General features: G+C 57.0%; 1 protein-coding gene across 1 annotated transcript in view; it reads left to right on the top strand.

Moving 5' to 3' along the window:
* The window catches only part of MLPH (melanophilin), a 41076-nt gene extending 25024 nt beyond the window's left edge, over positions 1-16052 (top strand). The window contains 9 exon segments of the mRNA XM_068543716.1: positions 1468-1607; positions 8625-8651; positions 8653-8856; positions 9094-9249; positions 10638-10730; positions 11596-11673; positions 13296-13353; positions 13837-13937; positions 15457-16052. Of these exon segments, the coding sequence (XP_068399817.1) occupies positions 1468-1607; positions 8625-8651; positions 8653-8856; positions 9094-9249; positions 10638-10730; positions 11596-11673; positions 13296-13353; positions 13837-13937; positions 15457-15501 (902 nt within the window). The 3' untranslated portion in view covers positions 15502-16052.
* The last annotated feature ends 3517 nt before the right edge of the window (positions 16053-19569 follow it).

The following is a 19569-nucleotide window of genomic DNA, read 5'->3' as shown; positions in this document are numbered from 1 at the left end:
ATGGGCCTGCTTTCCATTTTCCCTTTTCATTATATTATAGGGACTGTAATCTCATGATTCACACGCCCATTAAGATCCTGGAGGCGTCTGGGGGCAGTGGGAGGGCAGTTTTACTTCCCCATAAACAATGAATAAATGAATCTACATCGACCAAGTCATAGGATGAAGACTTGGACACGCGCATTTCCTCCCAGGATCCCTAATCAACCCCAGCACGTGGATGGGGTCGCAGCGGGGAGAGGGAGAAGCTGAGACAGACAGTATCGAGCTGGGAAATGTGCCTGGGAGACAGGCAGCTCTGAGTTTCAAGCCCAGCTCTTTTGACCAACTCACCACCCGATTTCATTGATTCTAAGACACATTTGTCACCTCATCTCAAATTGGGAGCGTCTTACAGCGAGTGTGGTAGAAAAGAGTGCGTTGGAGATTGATTGGCGGTATTGTCTCTTAATAGTGCATCAGACAAGCTACAAGGTCTGCAATTTAAAGGAGTGTTGTGTGTACTTGATCAGACCTCTGAACCGCCGTGCCTCGGTTTCCTCGTTGTAAAATAGGGTTAGTGCCTAACTCAGCGCACTGTTGTGGGCTCTAAATGGGATGGTTGTTATCTGTTAGCCCTTGCCACATAACGACTTATCACAAACCTACCAGCTTAAGACAACGCACATTTATGAGCTCACGGGGGCCAGGCATCCAACACGGCATCACCAGGTCGTTAGCACACGTCTCCCAGGCTGAAACCACAGTGTGCACAGGGCCAGAGTCTCACCTGGAGCTCAGGGCCTTGCCCCCAGGTCGTTCAGGGTGCTGGCAGAGCCATGTGGCCGGCTGCACATCAAGCTTGTGCAGCTGATTCCTGCGACGCTGGCTCCTGTGGGTCGCCCCACAGGAGGGTCAAGCCCTCCCCGTCCCGGCACGGCTGGATGTGGTGCCCTCCAGGCCACCCTGGAGCTCTGGGGGTACTTTCTGGTGAGAACATGGGGCTCTTCCACCAACACAGCCCAGGAATAAGCATCTCAGGCCACACCATAGGTGACCCGTGCCCGTGAGTCTGCGAATCACTAGTCTGGCAGGAAAAGCAGTCCCCAGTGACCAATGTGGAAAGACTTCCCAAAGTCACCTCCACTCGTGGAAACTTCCCGGGACTCATGTCTGCCACACCCCAGGTGCATGGAACTCCATGTGATGTAATTATATTACATTTGCTTTGCCCACCTGGCTTTCATACCTTGGAGCCCCCCGGTGTGTGCTGGCCGGGGCAGGGGCTTCTGCTCCTGAAATTCCTTGCGTGGGACCATGGACTCTGTTCCATTCTTATTTTGGTTTAGGGATCTCAGCCCCATAATATCAGTGGAATAGAATCATGTCTCCGTTTTCTTCGATGTCTCATTTCTCTTCCTTGGAGAAAATGCCCATTGGCTTTCAGCTTTTCACTCCAAATAATCCAAACCCACTCTTCCTCCAAAGGAACAAAGGTCCTCGGGAATGAGCAGCTCCCATCCCACTATCTGGCCGACGTGGACACCTCGGATGAAGAAAGCATCTGGGCTCAGAGGGTGGCATCTCACCATCCCAGACGGAGAGGCCAGACCTTGTCTGAGAACCAGGTAAGGTGGCCGGAAAGAACGCATTCTAGTTGCTTCTTTGGGTGGAGCCTTTTTACCTTAACATCAATTCATTTCTGAGAAATTAAAAGTACTTCAAAACTGTAAAATTGCACAAGGCTGCTCAACAGAGATATGCAATGTCAGAAGACGTGGGACGAGGGGTGTGGTCCAGCTCTGCAGCCACAGGCTACAGACTGCTCTCCAGGGCCTTGGGGATAACAAGTAGGGCTGCCAGCGGGCTGGGCCTCTGCTGAGCCCTCTGCTTCCGTCCGCACCGCATTCCGCCTCTGATCTGCCCGGGGCTCACCCTTCCCGGGCTTGGACGGTGGGGGGCCTCTCCTCAGTCTAAGCTGACCTCGAACAGGTTAGGGGCCCTTCCAGCCTCAGTCCCTTCACAGCTGTGCTCCGGAAATGATCTGCAAAGAGGAGCACCTGACTTGTAGAAGGTGCCTTTCTTTGCATGGCTTTCTGGTGAATCAGTGTCAGGTGTTTTGTTATTTGTTTTGGTGGGGGGGGGGGGTTTGTTGTTCTAAAATTGATCTAAAATGTCAACGGGGCAGAAACATGGAGTTTTTAAACTCTGCATCTCTGTCTGCGGAGTCAGTGCCCTCAGGCCCAGCTGGCTCTCTTTCCTCTAATATCACCTGGAAGCATCTCCCTCTGCAGAGTCAGTGCCCTCAGGCCCAGCTGGCTCTCTTTCCTCTAATATCACCTAGAAGCATCCCCCGACCCCGGGGCTGGACGTTCCTCCTGCTCTGACCTCCATCTCTGAGAGAAGCCACTGACCCTTTACCCTGAGCACAGCAGGGCCTGAAAGGCCCTAAGGAGGCCTGCAGTGAGGAGCCCTCTCTCTGCCATTCGACCCAGGGGGCTCACTCTTCTTTTATGGAACAGCAGGGGAGATGCTGATGCAAGGAAGTGTCCTCTGATTCAGACCAGGGAGTGACTGGCTTGGCCCCTGGGAAGGCTGGGGGACGATGGTGGAGGGCCAGTGCGGCCAGGACAGAGACCTCCCCAGGGCAGAGACCGCCCTGGGTGGCAGAACCACAACTGGCAGAGAAGTTCCCAGTGTCCAGGACAGAAGACAATGGGATAAAGACTAGAATTAAATTGTCTATTTTCAGCAAGTTTTTAATTTAGCAGCTTTAGTGACGTTCAGTAAAACACATATCCCGGTATTTAGTCCCACTGACACCAGCCATGCTTTATGCCTCCTTGAAAATTATTCTCTGTTTCATGCTTGTATCTTGTCTCTGGAATTCTTCTTCTTCGTTTCTTTCTCTTGACTTTATTTACTTCGACTGACTTCGCCTGTGTTCTTTATGAAAAGGGAATCAGGCAGTGTAAAGAGTGGCCTCCAGAGGGCAGTAGCGTCCCTGTGCCTCGGGGAAGACCCAGGGCAGCCGCTTACAGGACTCGCAGACATGCCGTGGGGATTCGAGAGTTCTCGAGAGTAATGTTCTGTTGGGGTCAGTCTGAATGGTCCTCCCCTGACCTGTTGCCTGTCTTTGCACCCGTACTCATGGTCAGGACTTTCTGGGTGAGGGGTATTCAACAAAGACTTTCTATAAATAATCACTCATGCTGAGAGAGGCCAAAGATAGCACAGCATGTGGTACCAAGGACGGATGCTTCCAAGGGGCTGAGATCAAGGAGATGCAGGAAACGGAGCCCTGGCACGCACCCTGCCCCGAGTGGTGGGTAGTGAGCCCCCGGTGCCCCAAGAGCTCAGGCTAAAGACACTGACTCGGTTTCCCCACGAAAGCCTCACCAGTGCCAAATTACAGTAGCTCATTTTCCTCCTCTGTCTGTACTGCATTCCTAAATTGTAAATCTGTGTTTTGCTGCAAACGAGTTGAAAACACCAGAAGTTCATTCCAAGTTGCCGTCCGTGTGTCCAGATAGCGTGTAATTTACCTGGACGGAGCTCACACGGGACAGAGCGGCTCCCGCTTTCGGCAGAAGGGAGGGGCACGAGCAGCTTTGGGCTCCTGAGCACCTGAGAGACAGGTGTTCCCTGGGGGTGTCTGCAGGGGGCCAGCGGCTCTTGATCCCAGATGGAAAACCAGGATGTGTCCAGGCTGTCCTGGCGGCATGCGGACAGGATCTTGCTCAGAGAAAACCACCCGCCTGCAGCTCCCCTCGCGTTCCGAGGGCTGTGGTCTCTCCATGGCTCCGTGCTGCCCCCAGCTCCTGCCCCTCCTCCATCAGGACGAGAACTTTCCGAGTTCTCATCGTGGGATGCTTTTCTTTCTCTTTCGCTCTGGAGGTGATATTTCACTGTGCCGGTGCCGGACCCTGGTTGGGTCGGCTCTTATTCTCCGGCCACGGGTTCATGCCCACCACGCTCCCCAGGGACACACGGCTACCTGCGGAGCATTCCCCCCCCCCCCCCAGGTATTGATCGCTGCCTCTCAGATGCCATGAGTGTGCCCACAGCTGGTCTCGATTACCAGCAGCCACTCAAGGCGAGGGCTGGGGCCACTCCCGCCAAAACCCTCGTGTTGAAGTTTCTCAGCTTGTGTTCTTCTCCGGGCAGATTTGCCCACTCAAAGCCCTCGGTGCTGTGAAGATGAAACTAATTACCTGCAGAACAATGCAGAAGCATCCTGCCCGCCTGCTGGAGCCATCTCCCTCTTTTAAAACAAGGTGGACCACAGATGAGATAATGGCAGGCAAGATGCATCTGCTGGGCTTGGAAGAAAACAGTAGAATTGATTTTCTCATTTTCCGGCCTGGGAGTTAATAGACTCCGGTGACTCAAGAGCTGGTGACTCAAGGGATGAGCCAGTCGTACTTTTAGGTCGTTACCTGGCAGGCCTCCTGGCCCACAGTGACCCGGCGCTCTTGACTTTGAGCAGCCTGGCATAATCAACTCACACCTTCCTGTGCGGCTCAGGCTCAGCAGTGACGATGGCTGCGCCACGGCCGTGACGCTGAACGTGTCACCTGTCCTGCTTTATTCATCCCCCCAACGCCCCCTGCCCCCGCTTCTGGTACCGCTCCCAGCTTTTGCTTGGCGTTCCAGGACCCTGGTTGCCAGAAAATGGGCCTCACAGTTACCTTCCCAGGGCACATCACGAATGGTGGCCTGACCTTTCCTTCCACTGCTTGGGAATTTGGTGCTCCCGAGGTGGTAGGTGCCAGCGTCCTGCTGGCCGGAGTGGCTCTGCCCTCCGGCCACTGAATCCCTCCCTCTGCTGCAGATCTCTGAGCGGAACAAGTACATGTCAGCCGGGGACCGCCTGCTGACCCGCTGAAGCCCCTTTGTTAAGGGAGGTTGAGGCACCAACACGGGCTTTGCAAGGAAGAGTCTCGATTGGGAGCTCATGCCTGGGGCTCAGAGAGCTGAGCGGGTTTCCACCGTACAGCTGAGGGTGGGGGCGGGCGTCTGCCCCGTCCAGGCCCCTGCCGTCTGCCATGCTTGCAGCCTGGGCATCTGTGGACCCAGCCAAAGGTGCAGGAGAACTCAGAGGGGCGCAGGTGTGCAGCCTTTGGTGCGGATGTGACGAGAGAGGGGCTAGGAAGCCAGAGCAGCGAAGACCCGGGGACCTCGCTTGGTCCTGCAGTATCCGGGGGTCCAGGCCGTCAGAGCGGGCAGGGGTCTCCTCCCCACCCTGTGTGTGAGGGCGTACCCCCCAGCGCACTGGGGCCACCTTCTGGGGAGTGAATGGAACAGAACCCTTGGTCTAATGCGAGTGCATGTGCGTCTGAGAGACAGACAGACAGCCGGGTAGCTGCGGGCGTAGGGGCGGCGCTGCTCAGGCCCAGGCCCTGCCCCGAGTCTGCCTGAGCCACGGCCCCGGTCCAGCACCCGGCCCCCTCCCTGCAGCGCCCGAGGGCCCTGGAGATCAGCTCCGCCGGCAGCTGGGGTGGGCAGTGGGAGCCACGCACCCCCAGAGCCACAGCCACCTTCGCCCACAGGAGGTGCCCTCGTCTGACACCCTCTGTGGGCCGGCAGGGCCAGGCTGACCCAGAGACAGAGTTTCAGTCCCCGGGTTTTAGCTGAGGAAACAGGCCCAGGCTCTCAGGAGAGGAACTCCAGAGCCCGTGGCCGGCTGGGAACACACTCTGAAGCGCCCCTGCGCAGTCTGGGAGAAGCCCTCTGCCCCTCAGGATGCTTTCAGGACAGGCCCTCTCACCTGAGTCTGTGGCAGGTGTCCCCCACGCAGGCCCGGTGGCCTGCAGGACCCCAGGGCTCACCCCCAGCCGCCCAGCCCCTGGGCTGCCTCCCCCCCCACCCCGTCCTGGAGGCTGACCCAGATCCCCCTCTGGGCCTCCTTCTCCCCCACCAGCATCACCAGGGCAACCAGCGCCCCTCTTCGCCAGGGACCGAAGGGTTCCCAGGACATAGGACTTTCGGGGTTCAAACTTAGATGCCTTGGTCACCCCAGCTGTAACCTGTCGTGCTGGCCAGCTGCCATCACGTGTATATGTGTTTGTATGCATACATGTGTGTTGGACACGCATGCGTGTGTGTGTGTGTCTGTATATGTGGGTTTTTTATTTACCAAGTAGAAACACCACCACCTTCTAACAACAGTTCATAAATCTCCACCCCACACCCTCATCAGCTCCTGCCTGGGGTGGCGTCAGGTTCCCATTTCTCAAGGGGATTCTGAAGTTTCTCAACCCCATTTACTCTGAGAGAAAGATTTATTCCCATCAGACCCAACAGAATCTACCCTCCGATCATCACAGGGGTTCTCTTCACCCATTGTGGCCTCTGAGGAGATTTGATTTTTGAGCGTCTTCAGGAAATTGGGACCCTGTAGAAAAGCATCCCAGTAAACATGCCGCTTCCCTGTCGGCTCACTCCAGCCCTCGGCACTCGTCTGCGAGGCTGCTTGGTTCCATTCACAGAGAAAATTAAGTGATGGCCAGCACTACCCTCTGCTTGCCAGGAGCACCCGGGGCCGAGGGGGCCGGAAGCCGGCCCAGCGGGCACTGTGGGTGTAACATCGTGGTGCGGAAGCCCCCCTCCCATCAGCAGCGTCAGCGGGTGACTCGCTCCCCGAAGGAAGGGACAGGGAGGGGGGTCTAAGAGTCCCGGAAGGCGGTCCTGGGGGGACCCTCACCTCACACTCTGACGTCTGCTTTGTGGGCCGAAGGAGAGGCAGCCAGTGAGTGAATGAGCGACCGGCCTCCCTGCTCATGTCCCCCACCCCGACCCCCAGGGAGCTCTCTGCCTGACAAACTGAGAACAGGCTGTGGAAACGGGAGGCCAGTTAAGAGGCTGGTGGATTGTCCAGGCAGGACAAGGTGGCGGGTGAACCAGGCAGGGCAGCAGAGGTGATGGGAGGTGGACCCTGGGTACCTGTTGAAGGCAGAGCCAGCGGGGATGGATTCAGGACAAGAGAAAGAGAGGGGTCAGGTGACACCAGGGTCTCTGGCCTGAGCAAGCACTACAGGATGGAGCTGCCCTGAACTATTTTTTTTTTTTGGCTGCGTTGGGTCTTCGTTGCTGCGCACAGGTTTTCTCTAGTTGCGGCGAGTGGGGGCTCCTCTTCGTTGCGGTGTGTGGGCTTTTCATTGCGGTGGCTTCTCTTGTTGCGGAGCACGGGCTCTAGGTGTGCGGGCTTCAGTAGCTGTGGCGCACGGGCTCAGTAGTTGTGGCTCGTGGGCTCCAGAGTGCAGGCTCAGTAGTTGTGGCGCACGGGCTTAGTGGCTCCACGGTATGTGGGATCTTCCCGGACCAGGGATCGAACCCATGTCCCCTGCATTGGCAGGTGGATTCTTAACCACTTTGCTACCAGGGAAGTCCCTGCCCTTAACTTTTAAATCTCATTACCCACTCTCAAGTTATCTGGGCTGTAAAGAGCAGTTGGGATAATTTGGCCATTTTTCTGGTTTTTTCACATGACTCTGGTCACTTCTTGAAACCAACACACTAAATCCCTTCACATAAAGCTCGTGTCCACAGGCAGACGAAACAAATAGCTGCTCAGTGAACCGCTGGCCGGAGTGCAGGAAGGGGTGGCGGCCGGAGCTTACTGCAGTCCAGGCCCTGATCTGATGCTTACTGAGTGAGGCCGGGCAAAGGAGGGGCTCTGAGCATCCTTTCCCCACCTGTGGAGTTAGCGTAAGAGCTGGAATCAATGAGGGACTCCCACCCCCTCGTAGAGACTTAGAAAATTATGACCAAAAAATACAACCCTGAAAAATAGTTTCCAGAAACAGAGGCCTAGCTAGACTCTGGAGGAGAGATTTCCAGAAATGAGCACCGTTTAGCTCTGAGTTTCTCACCAGCCAAGGCCGATGAATAGATATTCCGGGTTGTATGAATCTCATCCAAGTTCACGCTGGGTGACAGACTTCCCTGGCTCTAGATTCAGGAAGCGATGAGTGGTAAAGGGTGCTGCTCACCGTGTCGTAGAAGACATCACTGTGAGGGTCACACAACTTTGCAGTTTTCCAAGAGTCACAGATACACTGTGGACACTTCTCAGTCGGCTCCGGACCAGTGTCTGGGAGTGTGATCCCTTTGCAAAGCCGACAGGAGGCTCGTGGGAGAGACCGTGGACACAGAGCCTGGTACACAGACATACAGGGACAGTGGGCATGAATGCCGTTGCGCTTATGCAAGTTCAGGACCCACCCCCGAGCCCTCGGGTGACGCTGAGGCCACACGGCCGTCGTGTACTTCGGTCTTATCACGGGGGAACCGAGAAAAACCCAGAGAACAGACTTGTCAGCACCCCGTAGCCTCAACTGGCAGATGCAGACAGTCCGGGTTGAGGTCTTGGTTTGGCGCCGTAAGGATGCTTAAACCCTAGGAAATGGCTTGGGGACCCAGTTTGGGAACAGAGAGAAGTTCAGACATGGTGCGTCTCAGACGGCCTGTGCGCTGCTAGGATCGCCAGGGACATCCCACCCTTCGGAGCCTGGTTCTGGCAGACGGGCAGCACAGGCCCCTCGGCCGAGCTCGTGCGGGGAGTAGGTGAGACCGCAGCTCCAGCCAAGCCCCCGGCGGTGCTGGGGGCGGGGTGCTCTCTGGAGCCCTGCTTCTCCTCTCAGTGCTTCCAGGTGACCGACCCACTGAGATGCAGCCGCTCGTCCATTTCAGTGTCCCGCTGGCAGCAAGCCCACAGACGCCGACGTGGAAGAGGTGGCCCTAAGGAGGAGACTGGAGGACTTGATCAGCCACGTCAGTGACCAGCGGGCCTCATCCGAGGAGGAGGGCGAGGGTGACGGGGCGGAGCCGGGCGGCAGCACCCCCATCGAGCACCTCCCCGGGGCCGCCCAGGAGGTGAGGCTGCCTGAGCCACCTCGGCACAGCACACTCGGAGGCGGGGCCAGGGGTCAGCAGTTTGTGCCTAAGCCAGCGGCCGGGCCCCAGCTGCACACGGCGCCCCACCGCAGGCTGTCCGGCTGGCCCAGCAGCTCCTGGCGTAGCGAAAGGAGCACCTTCAGGGTGGGGCGTGCGTCGGTGAGAGCCCTGCGGCCTCCCCTGCTGGTGGTCACGTGCGGCGCTTCCGTCTCCTAGGTGTGCACGGCTGCAGGCCAAACGCCCAGCCGGGAGAAGGGGCCCTGGGCCCCCCAGGACCCCGTGCAGCCCAGCAGGACCACAGACAAGGAGCTGTCGCAGCTGGAGGACAGAGTGGCCGCCACGGCCTCTGAGGTGCAGCGGACAGAGAGCGAGGTAGCCCCGGCGGCCCCGGGAGCAGGTGTCTCCCCCAGATAGGGAGTGGGGGCCCCGGAGGCCTGGCGAGGGCGGCCAGCCCCCCGCAGGGCTCACACGCAGGAGCCCACGTTGTCGGCTCCGGGACAGGCTCCTGGGGCTTGCCGTGGGAATCCCCCTCCACGCCACCCCCTGCGCCCCACCCCTGCCCTTTCCCCTTTTAGGTTGGCAAGAGACAGGCGGCGCTTTCAGCCACGGAAGGAAGATGCTGACACTTACCCCTCCCTGCCCCGTGAGGAGGGCTTCTCCAGAACCATGCTTAGATGTTAGGACAGCCCCGGGGCTCAGGACCAGACTCTGACCGAGGGTCGTCCTGTAAACTTGGGTCCCGGGCTTGAGTTAGGGTAGGAGCTGTGTTAGTGGTGTGCAAAGGTCAAAGGACAGAGCCAGGGTCTCCCAGAGACAGTCAAGGTGATTGGGCTCTGCTCTGCCCTCCCCCTGGTGACCCCAGAGGAGAAGAGGTCTGCCCGTCCGAGTGCGGGGTACCCAGCACCCAGTGTCCATTCATTCCAGCTTCTGTTCTCTTCAGCAAGTGCCCTTCCGTCCCCGAGGAAGAAGGGGCGCGTCCCCAGGCCGTGCACCTTAGGGGGCGCAAGTGAGCCTGAGAACGTTGCATTCATTTATTCCTTCTTGTGGAGCAAACAGTTCTCAGTCGGGATCCCAAGTATGGCAGGCACTGTGTAGACACAAAAGATGCAGCTATGAGCACCTCAGACCAAGCCCCTGCGTTCGTGGAGCTTATGTTTTTAGTGGGAGGGGACAGAGAACAAGTCAACGAGACTGAGGAGAGGGTAGCCCCAGGGAGCATTCAGATGGGGCGGCCCCGAGGGGTGGTCAGGAAGGGGTAATACAAATACAAGAAGGCAACCCAGGCGAAGGCCCCGAGGCGGTGTCACACTTGGCGTGTTCAGGCATCAGCAGTGGAGCCCTGTGCTGGAGCCGAGGGAGCGAGAAGGGGCGTGTCTGAGAGGAGGGCGGATTCCAGAGAGCCCCGAGGACCATGAGAAGGGTTTGGGGCCGTCGGAGGGATCTGGACGGACCTGAAGGGGGCCCGGTTCCTGTTCCCAGAAGCTTCTGCCTTCAGCTCTCCCCCGGTCACTACCCCTCCCTCCATCCCTCATGGATGAGCCCCCAGAAAATGTATGGAGCCCCTCCCTTGCCTGGGGGTGACCCTCCCGACAGCCATGGAAGACGGATGAAAATGGGGTGCCCAGGAAGTGGCCCTGGGCAGGTCACCCATCTTAGGGGAAGCATGATGAAATCGGTGAATCGGGGGCAGCTGCTCCTCCTGTCCTGTGACGTTGAGAAAGGACATCCAAGTGACATCTGTCTGTCTGTGGTTCCCCCAGGTTTCAGATATCGAGTCCAGGATTGCAGCCTTGCAGGCTGCAGGGCTCACTGTGAGGACCTCGGCAAAGCCCCGGAGGAAATCCAACCTCCCGGTGAGTGGAGGGGCCGCAGGGCCCTGGGGGTCGTGCCTGGAGCCCTGGCCAGGAGCACGGGGCAGCCCGGGGCCTGGCAGCGAGAGTCCCCCGGGGCAGCCGCCGCCCTCCTCCTTAATCTGCCAGCCTCCCGTTCCTGATATCAGTGACCTGGGCTGTGCTGGGATTCCTTTTCATTTGCTAGTGTCTAACGGAAAAGAGTGCTATATGGGGGGACCCTCAGCTCCTGCATGAGAATTGGAAACACAGCCACGTGGTCCACACACACACACACACACACACACACACACACTTTAAAGTCCAAAGGAAGCAAGCTGAACAACACCTCGTGTTGGCGGGCTTAATAAAAGCGCTGTTTCAAGGCGGGTGTGACAGAGTAGCAGGATGGGGACCTGCCCACGACAGAGACCTGAGACCAACATCCTTCTCCCCGATTCAAGTCGGGAATCTCCAGACGAATCACAGTGTGAGAAAATGTGGCACAAGGATGATAAGTGCTCTTAGGGGAGCCCCAGGTGCGGCTGCCGGGTGCCCCGTCAAATCTGAATTTCAGATTCACAACAAGTCATCTTCTAGTATAAGTATACCCCATGCAGTATCTGGGACATACTTATACTAAAAAAATTTAATCATTGTTTATCTGAAGTTCAAAGCCAACTGGGCGTTCTGTACTTTAATTTGCACAACCCAGCAGCCCTGGGCGCAGAGCCCTGGAGCGGTGTGTGCTCTGTGGGTGCTGACGTGCCATCCCGGCCTTGCAGACCGAGTACTAAAGAGAACACCATCCCTGGGTCCTGCTCGCCCGCCCTATGGCAGGAGGTCAAATGAGCAGTCATAAGGCACAGGCTCCTTCCTTGTTCTCCAGGTATTTCTTCCCCGGCTTGTTGGGAAGTTTGGCCAGAGTCCTAAGGATCCAAATGCAGACCCTTCGGATGAGGTCAAGGTATGTGTTACTCCATCCAAGCCCGAGAGGCTGGAAGCGGGTAAACGGTTGGCCCGACTTTTCCAGAAACGTGACAAGTCCGGGGGGTGGTGGAGCTGAAACGTTGGGACTTTAAGAGCCCGGCAAGTCTCACAGGCTGGCCTCCCCATAGGGTGTTTGTCGGGGAAAATCCAGGACAGCCCAGCAAGGGAGTGGGAGGGTGGGACAGAGGGCAGAGGGGAAGGAGGCGGGCAGACCCCAGGCAGGGTCACGGGCTGAGAGTAACACAGAGCCCTGGAGACAGTGCGCATCACAGGGGCCAGGTGCTGGGCATGTACTGCCCCCCACGCCCCCCTGTCCTGGGTGACGAACGTTCACAGGCACAGCAGGCTCCAGGGCCTGGGGACAGGCCTCCCCTGGGAGCCGCGGGTCCTGGCCGTGGGAGCGAAGCACGGGAGCCGGTGTGCATGAAACGGCACAAGGGTGGATGTGGGGTATGGGTGGGACACCCCACAGCCTGCTGATCAGGAAGACGGTGACGCCGTTAAGGGCTGCAGGGCCGGGGGGAGGGGCGGCCTGGGAGGGAGCAGGAGCTCCTGGGTTTCGGGGTGTGACTGGGGTGCAGGTGGCAGTGCCCGTCCCAGGGGCCCACAGAGCGGGGTGTCTGCTCCAGGTCCTCCCTGCTGCCTGATGCGCCCCTTGTGAGCTATAACGAGCATCTAGTCATTTGTGCTTCTCATGACAACAGCCGTGGGTAGCTCTTCATAGTTAAAAACGGTATTTTTTTTCCATCCTTCCATTTGATGTTCAAAAAACCTGGTAAGCAGGTGTGGATATCGCCCCTGTTGCACCGATGAGGAGCCTGAGGGTCGGGGAGGTAGACTTACTGGATTGAGACCACACAGACCAGCGACAGACGGTCTCAGGCAGGCCTCCCAGCCCTACCCCGACCCTCTTCTCGGGGCTGTGGTCCTCCCTGACCTGTCCCGGGAAGCCCAGCCTGAAGGCGTCTGCAGCCAGCCTCCTGGTACAGCCCACAAAACCAGCCAGGCTGAATCCCAGGGGGCCAGGCATTGGCAGGACTTCCAGGGAGTCAGGCCGTTTTGCTCTCGCTTCCCCCCCTGAAGAGGCAAAACAGCGAATGAATTAGCCCAGAGTAGAGAGGTGAGCAACAGGAAAGGGAGAGGCAAAGAAAGGTGGGGGGCCCGGCAGCCGTGGGGGCTGAGAATGTATTAGGTACAGTTAATCTTCCAACATCCTATAAAGGGGCTGCTGGCCCATTTTCCAGATGAGGAGATAGTTCAGAGAGAATATGTACGTCGTCCCTGTCAACGGTGGTAAGGGTAGCGACAGGATTGGAACTCGTCTGTGGGGCTGAAATTTGTGCTTTTTCCACTGTACCCACCCAAAGTTGCAGTTCTCCGAAAGCTAAGCAGCTCTTTTATATCCCAGCATTTGTTGCTTAATTTATTGATGGCGTGCATTTTAATATTGTTAAAAGTTCAGATATTGCCCGGGAACAGATGACAGTTGCCCTGATTAATCTGAATCTGCAGGAATGATGAGAAATCCAAACCTAGCTCCCAGTGTTCCTAACAATTAGAACAAGGTACTGACGCCCAGAGACGGCTTCTTTCTTCCAGGTTGTGGCTGCACCCTATCTTGTGAGGGGAAAGCTCGGTAATTACCCCAAAAGTCAAGGTAAGAGTCACCTGCTTCCCTCGTCCCCCAGGCCTGGGAGGTGAGCTCAGGGGCGTGGAAATGGCCAAGTGGGGCCCCATATTTCTACGTAACCCGTGGGACCCGGCACGTCATGCCACTGATGCCCGAAAGACACTCCAGTGCCCTCTGACCACCCTCAGGGACCGTTGCAGTGACGTGGTGTCTGGATACCTGGAATTTGCTGCCTGAAGCACCTAAGGGTGTTGATGGTGGTGGCAGCGGTGGTTTCCTTGTCCTGCGATGTAAATCGTCCTGATAATGGTGCACAGCACCCCACCTTCTTACACAGAGCACAGGACGTAATTAGCCTGCCTTGATGTCTTGGTGGTGACGAGGACATCAGCTTCGTCCTGGACGGCACATTTGTTTTTATGCTCCTTTTAAAATTTCTTAGGAAGCAAAGACACTTGTTTGGGGTAAGTTTGTGATTAATAAGCAACCCCGCTCCTGTTTTCCTCAAAGACAAAGATGATGACTCCTTCGATCGGAAATCTGTGTCCCGCGGATCCCTGACACAGAGAAACCCCAACGGCAGGAAGGGAACTGCCAACCACAGCTTTGCGGTAAGTTTTCTCTTTTCCCTGAGGCGGCTTTAAAATTCTGTCAGATTAACATGTTGATCTTAAGTTTTCAAAGTAAAGAATTGGGGTACACTAACAGGAATAGTAAAATCAGCGAAAGATCTAAAGGAAAATTGAAAACATTTCTTAAAGGTACACAGTGTACCAGAGATGGGGTCGCCTGGCCCTGGGGGGCTCTGGGTTTGGGGACGGGGACAGCGCATGAGGCAGTGAGGACTCCCCGCGCAGCCCCACCTGCCCGCCCAGCGCTGTAAAGGTCATTCAGCTGAGCCACCTGTGCAGGTGCCGGGGTCAAGGCCGTCCCCCGACTTCCGTGGGAGAGGGCTCTCTGCAGAAAGAGCTTGAGGTTCCTCCCAGAGCCCAGGGAACATCAGGCTGGACCAGCGGGGTCATGGCCTTGATGCCTACAGAAGCGCACCTTGCAGACCCTTCTCTGGCACCACGGTCCTTGGTGTTTCCAGCCGCACGAGAGCCTGGTGAAAGCACCAGCTTTGCTGATGGGGGTGTCAACTTCCTGGAGCGCCCACGGCACTTCGCAAACACAGTGCTGCAACGGCGAGAGACAGCTGACCTCTAGGGACCCCAGAGTCATGCCCACGTCCCAGGGGTGGGCATGAGGTCTCAGTGGCCAACATCAGGGTCCAGACGCCCCCATCCCCACAGCTGTCCGCACTCACATCTCACCCGCTGGCTGCGACCACCCAGCAGTCGTTCTGACTTCACAGCGGTCACGAGAGTCTGCGTCGACGGCTTCGCTGTCCAGGAGGACGGAGCGGCCGCTCTGTTCTTTCCACAAACTCCCATCTTTAAACGGGATTTCAGAGTATCTCACAGTACTCATTGCTGATGATTGTGTGCGAGCCGTGTGTTGGCAGACGGGGAGATGGGGCACACGTGTCCGATACAGCCAGGGTTAGGCCGCCCCAGAAGACAGGGAAGGACAGAGGGCAGAGGCTCCCTGCCAGGCCCCACCTGAGCCCGGAAGAGGCCGCCTGGACCGTGGCCAGAGCGTGGCCATCCCCAGGGGCTGATGGCGGGCGATAAGAAATCGCCAGCGGGGGCTTGAAAGTCTACATGCTTTCAAATTAGAACGCACCTTCCGTGTTTCAGAGCTTTAGATTGTCACATACTTTCTGTCTTTACAGCCCATTTGATGAGGGCCGGTGTCATTGACCCATAGCTGGGGAAACAGAGGCAGAGAGAGATTGAGTAAAAAAACCCGGCAGGGGGTTGACGGATGCCTTCTGACCAGCAAGCCCATGTGTGCAGCTGTGTGCATCTTTGTGCTCTCCCATGTGTCTGTGCCTGTGTACGTGCCCGTGTGTGTTTTTATGTACACACAGTCATACAACTAAGTGCATGTCTACCTGTGTGCACACCTGTGTGTTTATGTGTTCCTCTGCGCTCGCCCGTGTTTTTCTGTGCCCATGCCTGCATGAGTGTGCACGTGCTCTCGCCCGTGTATCTGTGTGCATGCCGACGTGTCCGTGTGTGTGCACAGAAACCCGTGATGACCCACCAGCCCTTAAAGGAGAGGTTCGTCTGAACGGGACAGAGCAGCAGAGTGGTGCCGGGCCTTCCTTCCCTCCACCTCGGCCTTCGTGTCCCTCCACCTGCCCCGCGTTTTCCAACGCACGCAGTCCAGTGGAGGAACGAGAAGAAACCCCGTCCGTGAGCTGACAGCGGTTCTCAGACCGTCAGCTCTTCACCCACGTTCTTTGATGACCTCCAAGGCCGCCCCTGCCCACCTGCTCTGATCTGTGAGAAACATCTAAGCTGATACGTCTTTCCTTTAGGGCAATGTGGCTTAAGCTTTTTGAAGGACACAAAGAAGCTCTTGGGGGCTTCCCTGGTGGCGCAGTGGTTGAGAATCTGCCTGCCAATGCAGGGGACACGGGTTCGAGCCCTGGTCTGGGAAGATCCCACATGCCGCGGAGCAACTAGGCCCGTGAGCCACAACTACTGAGCCTGCGCGTCTGGAGCCTGTGCTCCGCAACAAGAGAGGCCGCGATAGTGAGAGGCCCGCGCACCGTGATGAAGAGTGGCCCCCGCTTGCCACAACTAGAGAAAGCCCTAGCACAGAAACGAAGACCCAACACAGCCAAAAATGGATAAATTAATTAATTAATTAATTAAAATTTTAAAAAAAAGAAGCTCTTGTTCAGTGATCTTTTACCCCTTTCACTGCTGGCTTTCCTATGCTGCTTTCATGACCAGAATGGAAAAGGGGTGACTCAGTGACAGCACCAGCCATCTGCATACTCCTGACTGTGTCTTTCGGAGCCAGGGCAGGTGTGTGGGTGCTACTGGACGTCAGGACAAGTCGCTGAGCTCATGTCCATCTGAATAAGAGGGAGGGATAGACCCCTGCATCTCCTCACACAAACACACCTAGTCTGCAATTTCCCAGCCTGTGCTTCACAGGCTGGGAGGAAGGACACTGTGGTCGAGGACAGATCATGCAAGCGGGAGCAAGTGAGCATTTGCTCAAAGCCCGGCTGCAGGTGCAGACCACCTGCTGGGAGGCACTGGTGGAGTCTGGACGGGCGGGGCCCAGCCTGGCACTGCCACTCACTGCGGTGGAATCCAGGAGGCCACTTGCCATCGGTCCGCAGAGGGGCTCCAAGTCCTGCTGCACCTCGGACAGTCTGGCAGTCAGGGACACGTCTGGGTGTCTGTGTGGCTCATCCAGCTTGAAGGGGAGCCCACTGGGACCCCCTCCACAGCTGCCTTGAGCACAGTAACCCTGTCTCCCCTCCCTGAGCACGGCTGTGTGCTTCAGAGGGACCGGTTTATTGAATCCTCAGAACAGCGCATTTTGCAGAGGAGGGAACAGAGCCCCGAGTGTGAGGCAGCCTCCCCTGTGATCCTCCGGTACTTTCCACAGTGACTTGGGGTCAGCTTTAACTTTGCTCTCTCGAGGGGCTTGGTGTTTGTGTTCAGTGGTAACTGAAAGAGCCTTTGATACTAAGACTGTCTTCCCACCTGACTGTGGACACAGCCCCACCCGTGCTTTACAGGTTCTGCATCACGAGCTCCCTTCGCGTTGGCACTGAGCCTGTGGCATCACAGTCACCGCAGAGACCATGTCGTCGCCGGGCTGGCCCATGGCAGCTCCAGTGCGCTTTTCAGAATCAGCACCTGAGTTGATCTGAATGACGAGGGTTGTTCTGGGATTTGCAGAAAAGATGGCTCTGAAACTCCTCAGAATGAAAGCTGCTTGAAATCGCTCCTAATTCAAAGCTGAAAATGATTAAAAGATTCCAGTAAGCAAAAGAGGATCAATCCTTGTTTCCGTACACCCCTCCTTATTCACAGAGTCAACTGAAGTCAGTGTGAGTTCCTAGCGTCAAGGAAGCAGCAGTCCTCGCTGGCCTGCAGCACTGCCCTGCGTGTGATGTAACAGGCACGTGAGGCCTTGTGCCCCGGAACCTTAGTGGCCACTTAGCTCCGTTGCTGACTTGAGTTCAGAGAGCTTCCAACCTGGAAGCACATTGGTCCCTCCTTCAGAAGGCCTCTCGCTGGGGTCTCCGATTAGGGTCAGGGCTACAGTCACTCTTTCATTCTCTCGGCAGCACTGCAGAGGCCCAGGACGGTGTGCATGGCCCAGGGACCTGCACTCATCTTGCGGGCAGCGGCCGGGGTGCCGGGGATGTGAATTCTCCCAGCTCCTGTGCTGGTTCCTCAGCCCCTCTCGGCCCCTTGATGTCGAATCTCCTCTCCATCCCCATCAGGTCCCACGGCTTTAGGCACCTGTGGCTGGATTGCAGCCCAGACGCCCCGAGGTCCCCACCACAGACCAGCTGCCTCTTCCTCTGGCATCTCAAAGTCAGCCCATCCTACAGAACTCCGATCTTACCCCCAAACCCTGCTGCATCCACTCAGGTCAACTCCGTCCTCCCAGGGGCTCCGGCCAAGGCTTTACCCTCTCTTTAACCTCACATTCTGTCGGGAAAAGCTGGCCACTCTGACTTCTGCGTATGCCCCAACCCTTCCGTTCCATCAGCGGCTGTGTCCCTTATTTGGGGTATATTTTTATGCCAAAGGTGTCCACTCGGTTATTTCCAGGATGTCAGATCTGGCCTCACATGCCTCATACCCTGTCACCTCAGTACCCTCGTCGTGCTTATCTTATAACCCTGTGGTGTTGGATGCTGTGCTTTTGTTTCCAGTGTTACGAGTGGTCCAGTCTGTTACTGCTCTCTTGAGACCATCGTTGTGCCTTGAAGACTCGTGTCCCCTGGGAGTACTGGCTGCTCTGTCAGCCATGCCTGGGCAGCCCAGGGCATCAGGATGGTCACCATGAACCCCACTGCCGGCCCCCTTTGCCTTCTCCTTTGAGCCCCTGGGAACCTTGAGAGGAGACAGCTCCCCAGCCTGGGGTCCACAGTCCTGTGGGTTTGGGGCGACAATGTCCAGACAGGGCAGCACTTCTCTTTTCTCCAAAGCTCCTCTGCCCTTGCTCCCTCCCAGGGCTGCCCACTCCAGTGGCCCAGGCCAGGTCAGCAAATCTGGCCAGGTCCGTATGTTTCCTTGTGTCTGTGGTTGCTTTTGTGCTACAAACCCAAATATTTCCTGTCTGGCTCTTTATGGAAAATCTGTGGTGACCCCTGGTCCAGGCTGCGGACCCCACAGGTGCAGGACCGCCTTGACCTTGGCCTCGCAGGGTTGGCAAGGATCGTCCCCAGGCGGTGCCGAGCAGCATGGAAGGACCAGACGATGTTTGTCTCGTTCATCTTCACCCCAATCTCCCTCCACCCCGGCTGCTGCCACCACTGCCCCAAACCTTCCATCCCAAGCGACTCTCGGCCTCCCTGAGGGCCCTTCTCAAAGCCTGGGATTGTTTGTTCTCTTACTCAATAGTTTTTGCAGATTTTGTTTGGTGAAAGGAGCCAGCACCTCACATTAACTCACCATCTTGGCAAAAACCGAGTACGCTGTGTCTTGGAATCAGGCACCGCCCACGGCCTGACCTCGATGGGCCCTGTGGCTGCTTGAACAGATTACTACAACCTGGGCTGCTTAAAACAGCAGAAATGTGTTCTCTCACAGAGGCCAGAAGTCCAAAATCAAGGTGTGTGCACTCCTTCCAGAAGCTCTAGGAGAAACTGTCCTTTGCCTCTTCCAGGTTCTGGGGGCTCCAGGGGTCCGAGGCTTGTGGCCGCATCCCTCCAACCTCCACCTCCACCTCCACACGTTCTTCTTCTCTGTGTCGTCTCCTCCCTCTGCCTTTCTCTCACAAGGACAATGGTCATTGGATTTAGGGCCCAGCTGGATTCTCCAGGACAATCCCCGCCTCTCGAGATCTTTACCCCAGTTACCTGAGCAAAGCCCCTGTTCCAAATAAGGTCACGTTCTCAGGTTCCGGGAGTTGGGATGGTGATGTAAGTTTCGGGAGCCACCATTCAACCCACTGTTGTCACATTAGGAAATCTTTTGTTTACAGAAACCAGTCAGTGGAACCCCCTTCCAGAGCCCCAAAAAGAGAGTATGGAGCAAACAGGATGGGTCCCCTGCCCCTCGGGGCTCAGCCTCCTCAGAGACCGTGGAACTCTGCCCGCGGCCTGGCCACACTCACGCCTCACCCCTGAGAGCTGGGGGGCACGGACACCCG

The sequence above is a fragment of the Eschrichtius robustus genome, chromosome 5 (genome assembly GCF_028021215.1).
Source record: "Eschrichtius robustus isolate mEscRob2 chromosome 5, mEscRob2.pri, whole genome shotgun sequence".
NCBI classification, from domain to species: domain Eukaryota; kingdom Metazoa; phylum Chordata; class Mammalia; order Artiodactyla; family Eschrichtiidae; genus Eschrichtius; species Eschrichtius robustus.
The sequence above is the reverse complement of the archived record's forward strand: the minus strand, read 5'-3'. Positions and strand labels throughout refer to the sequence as shown.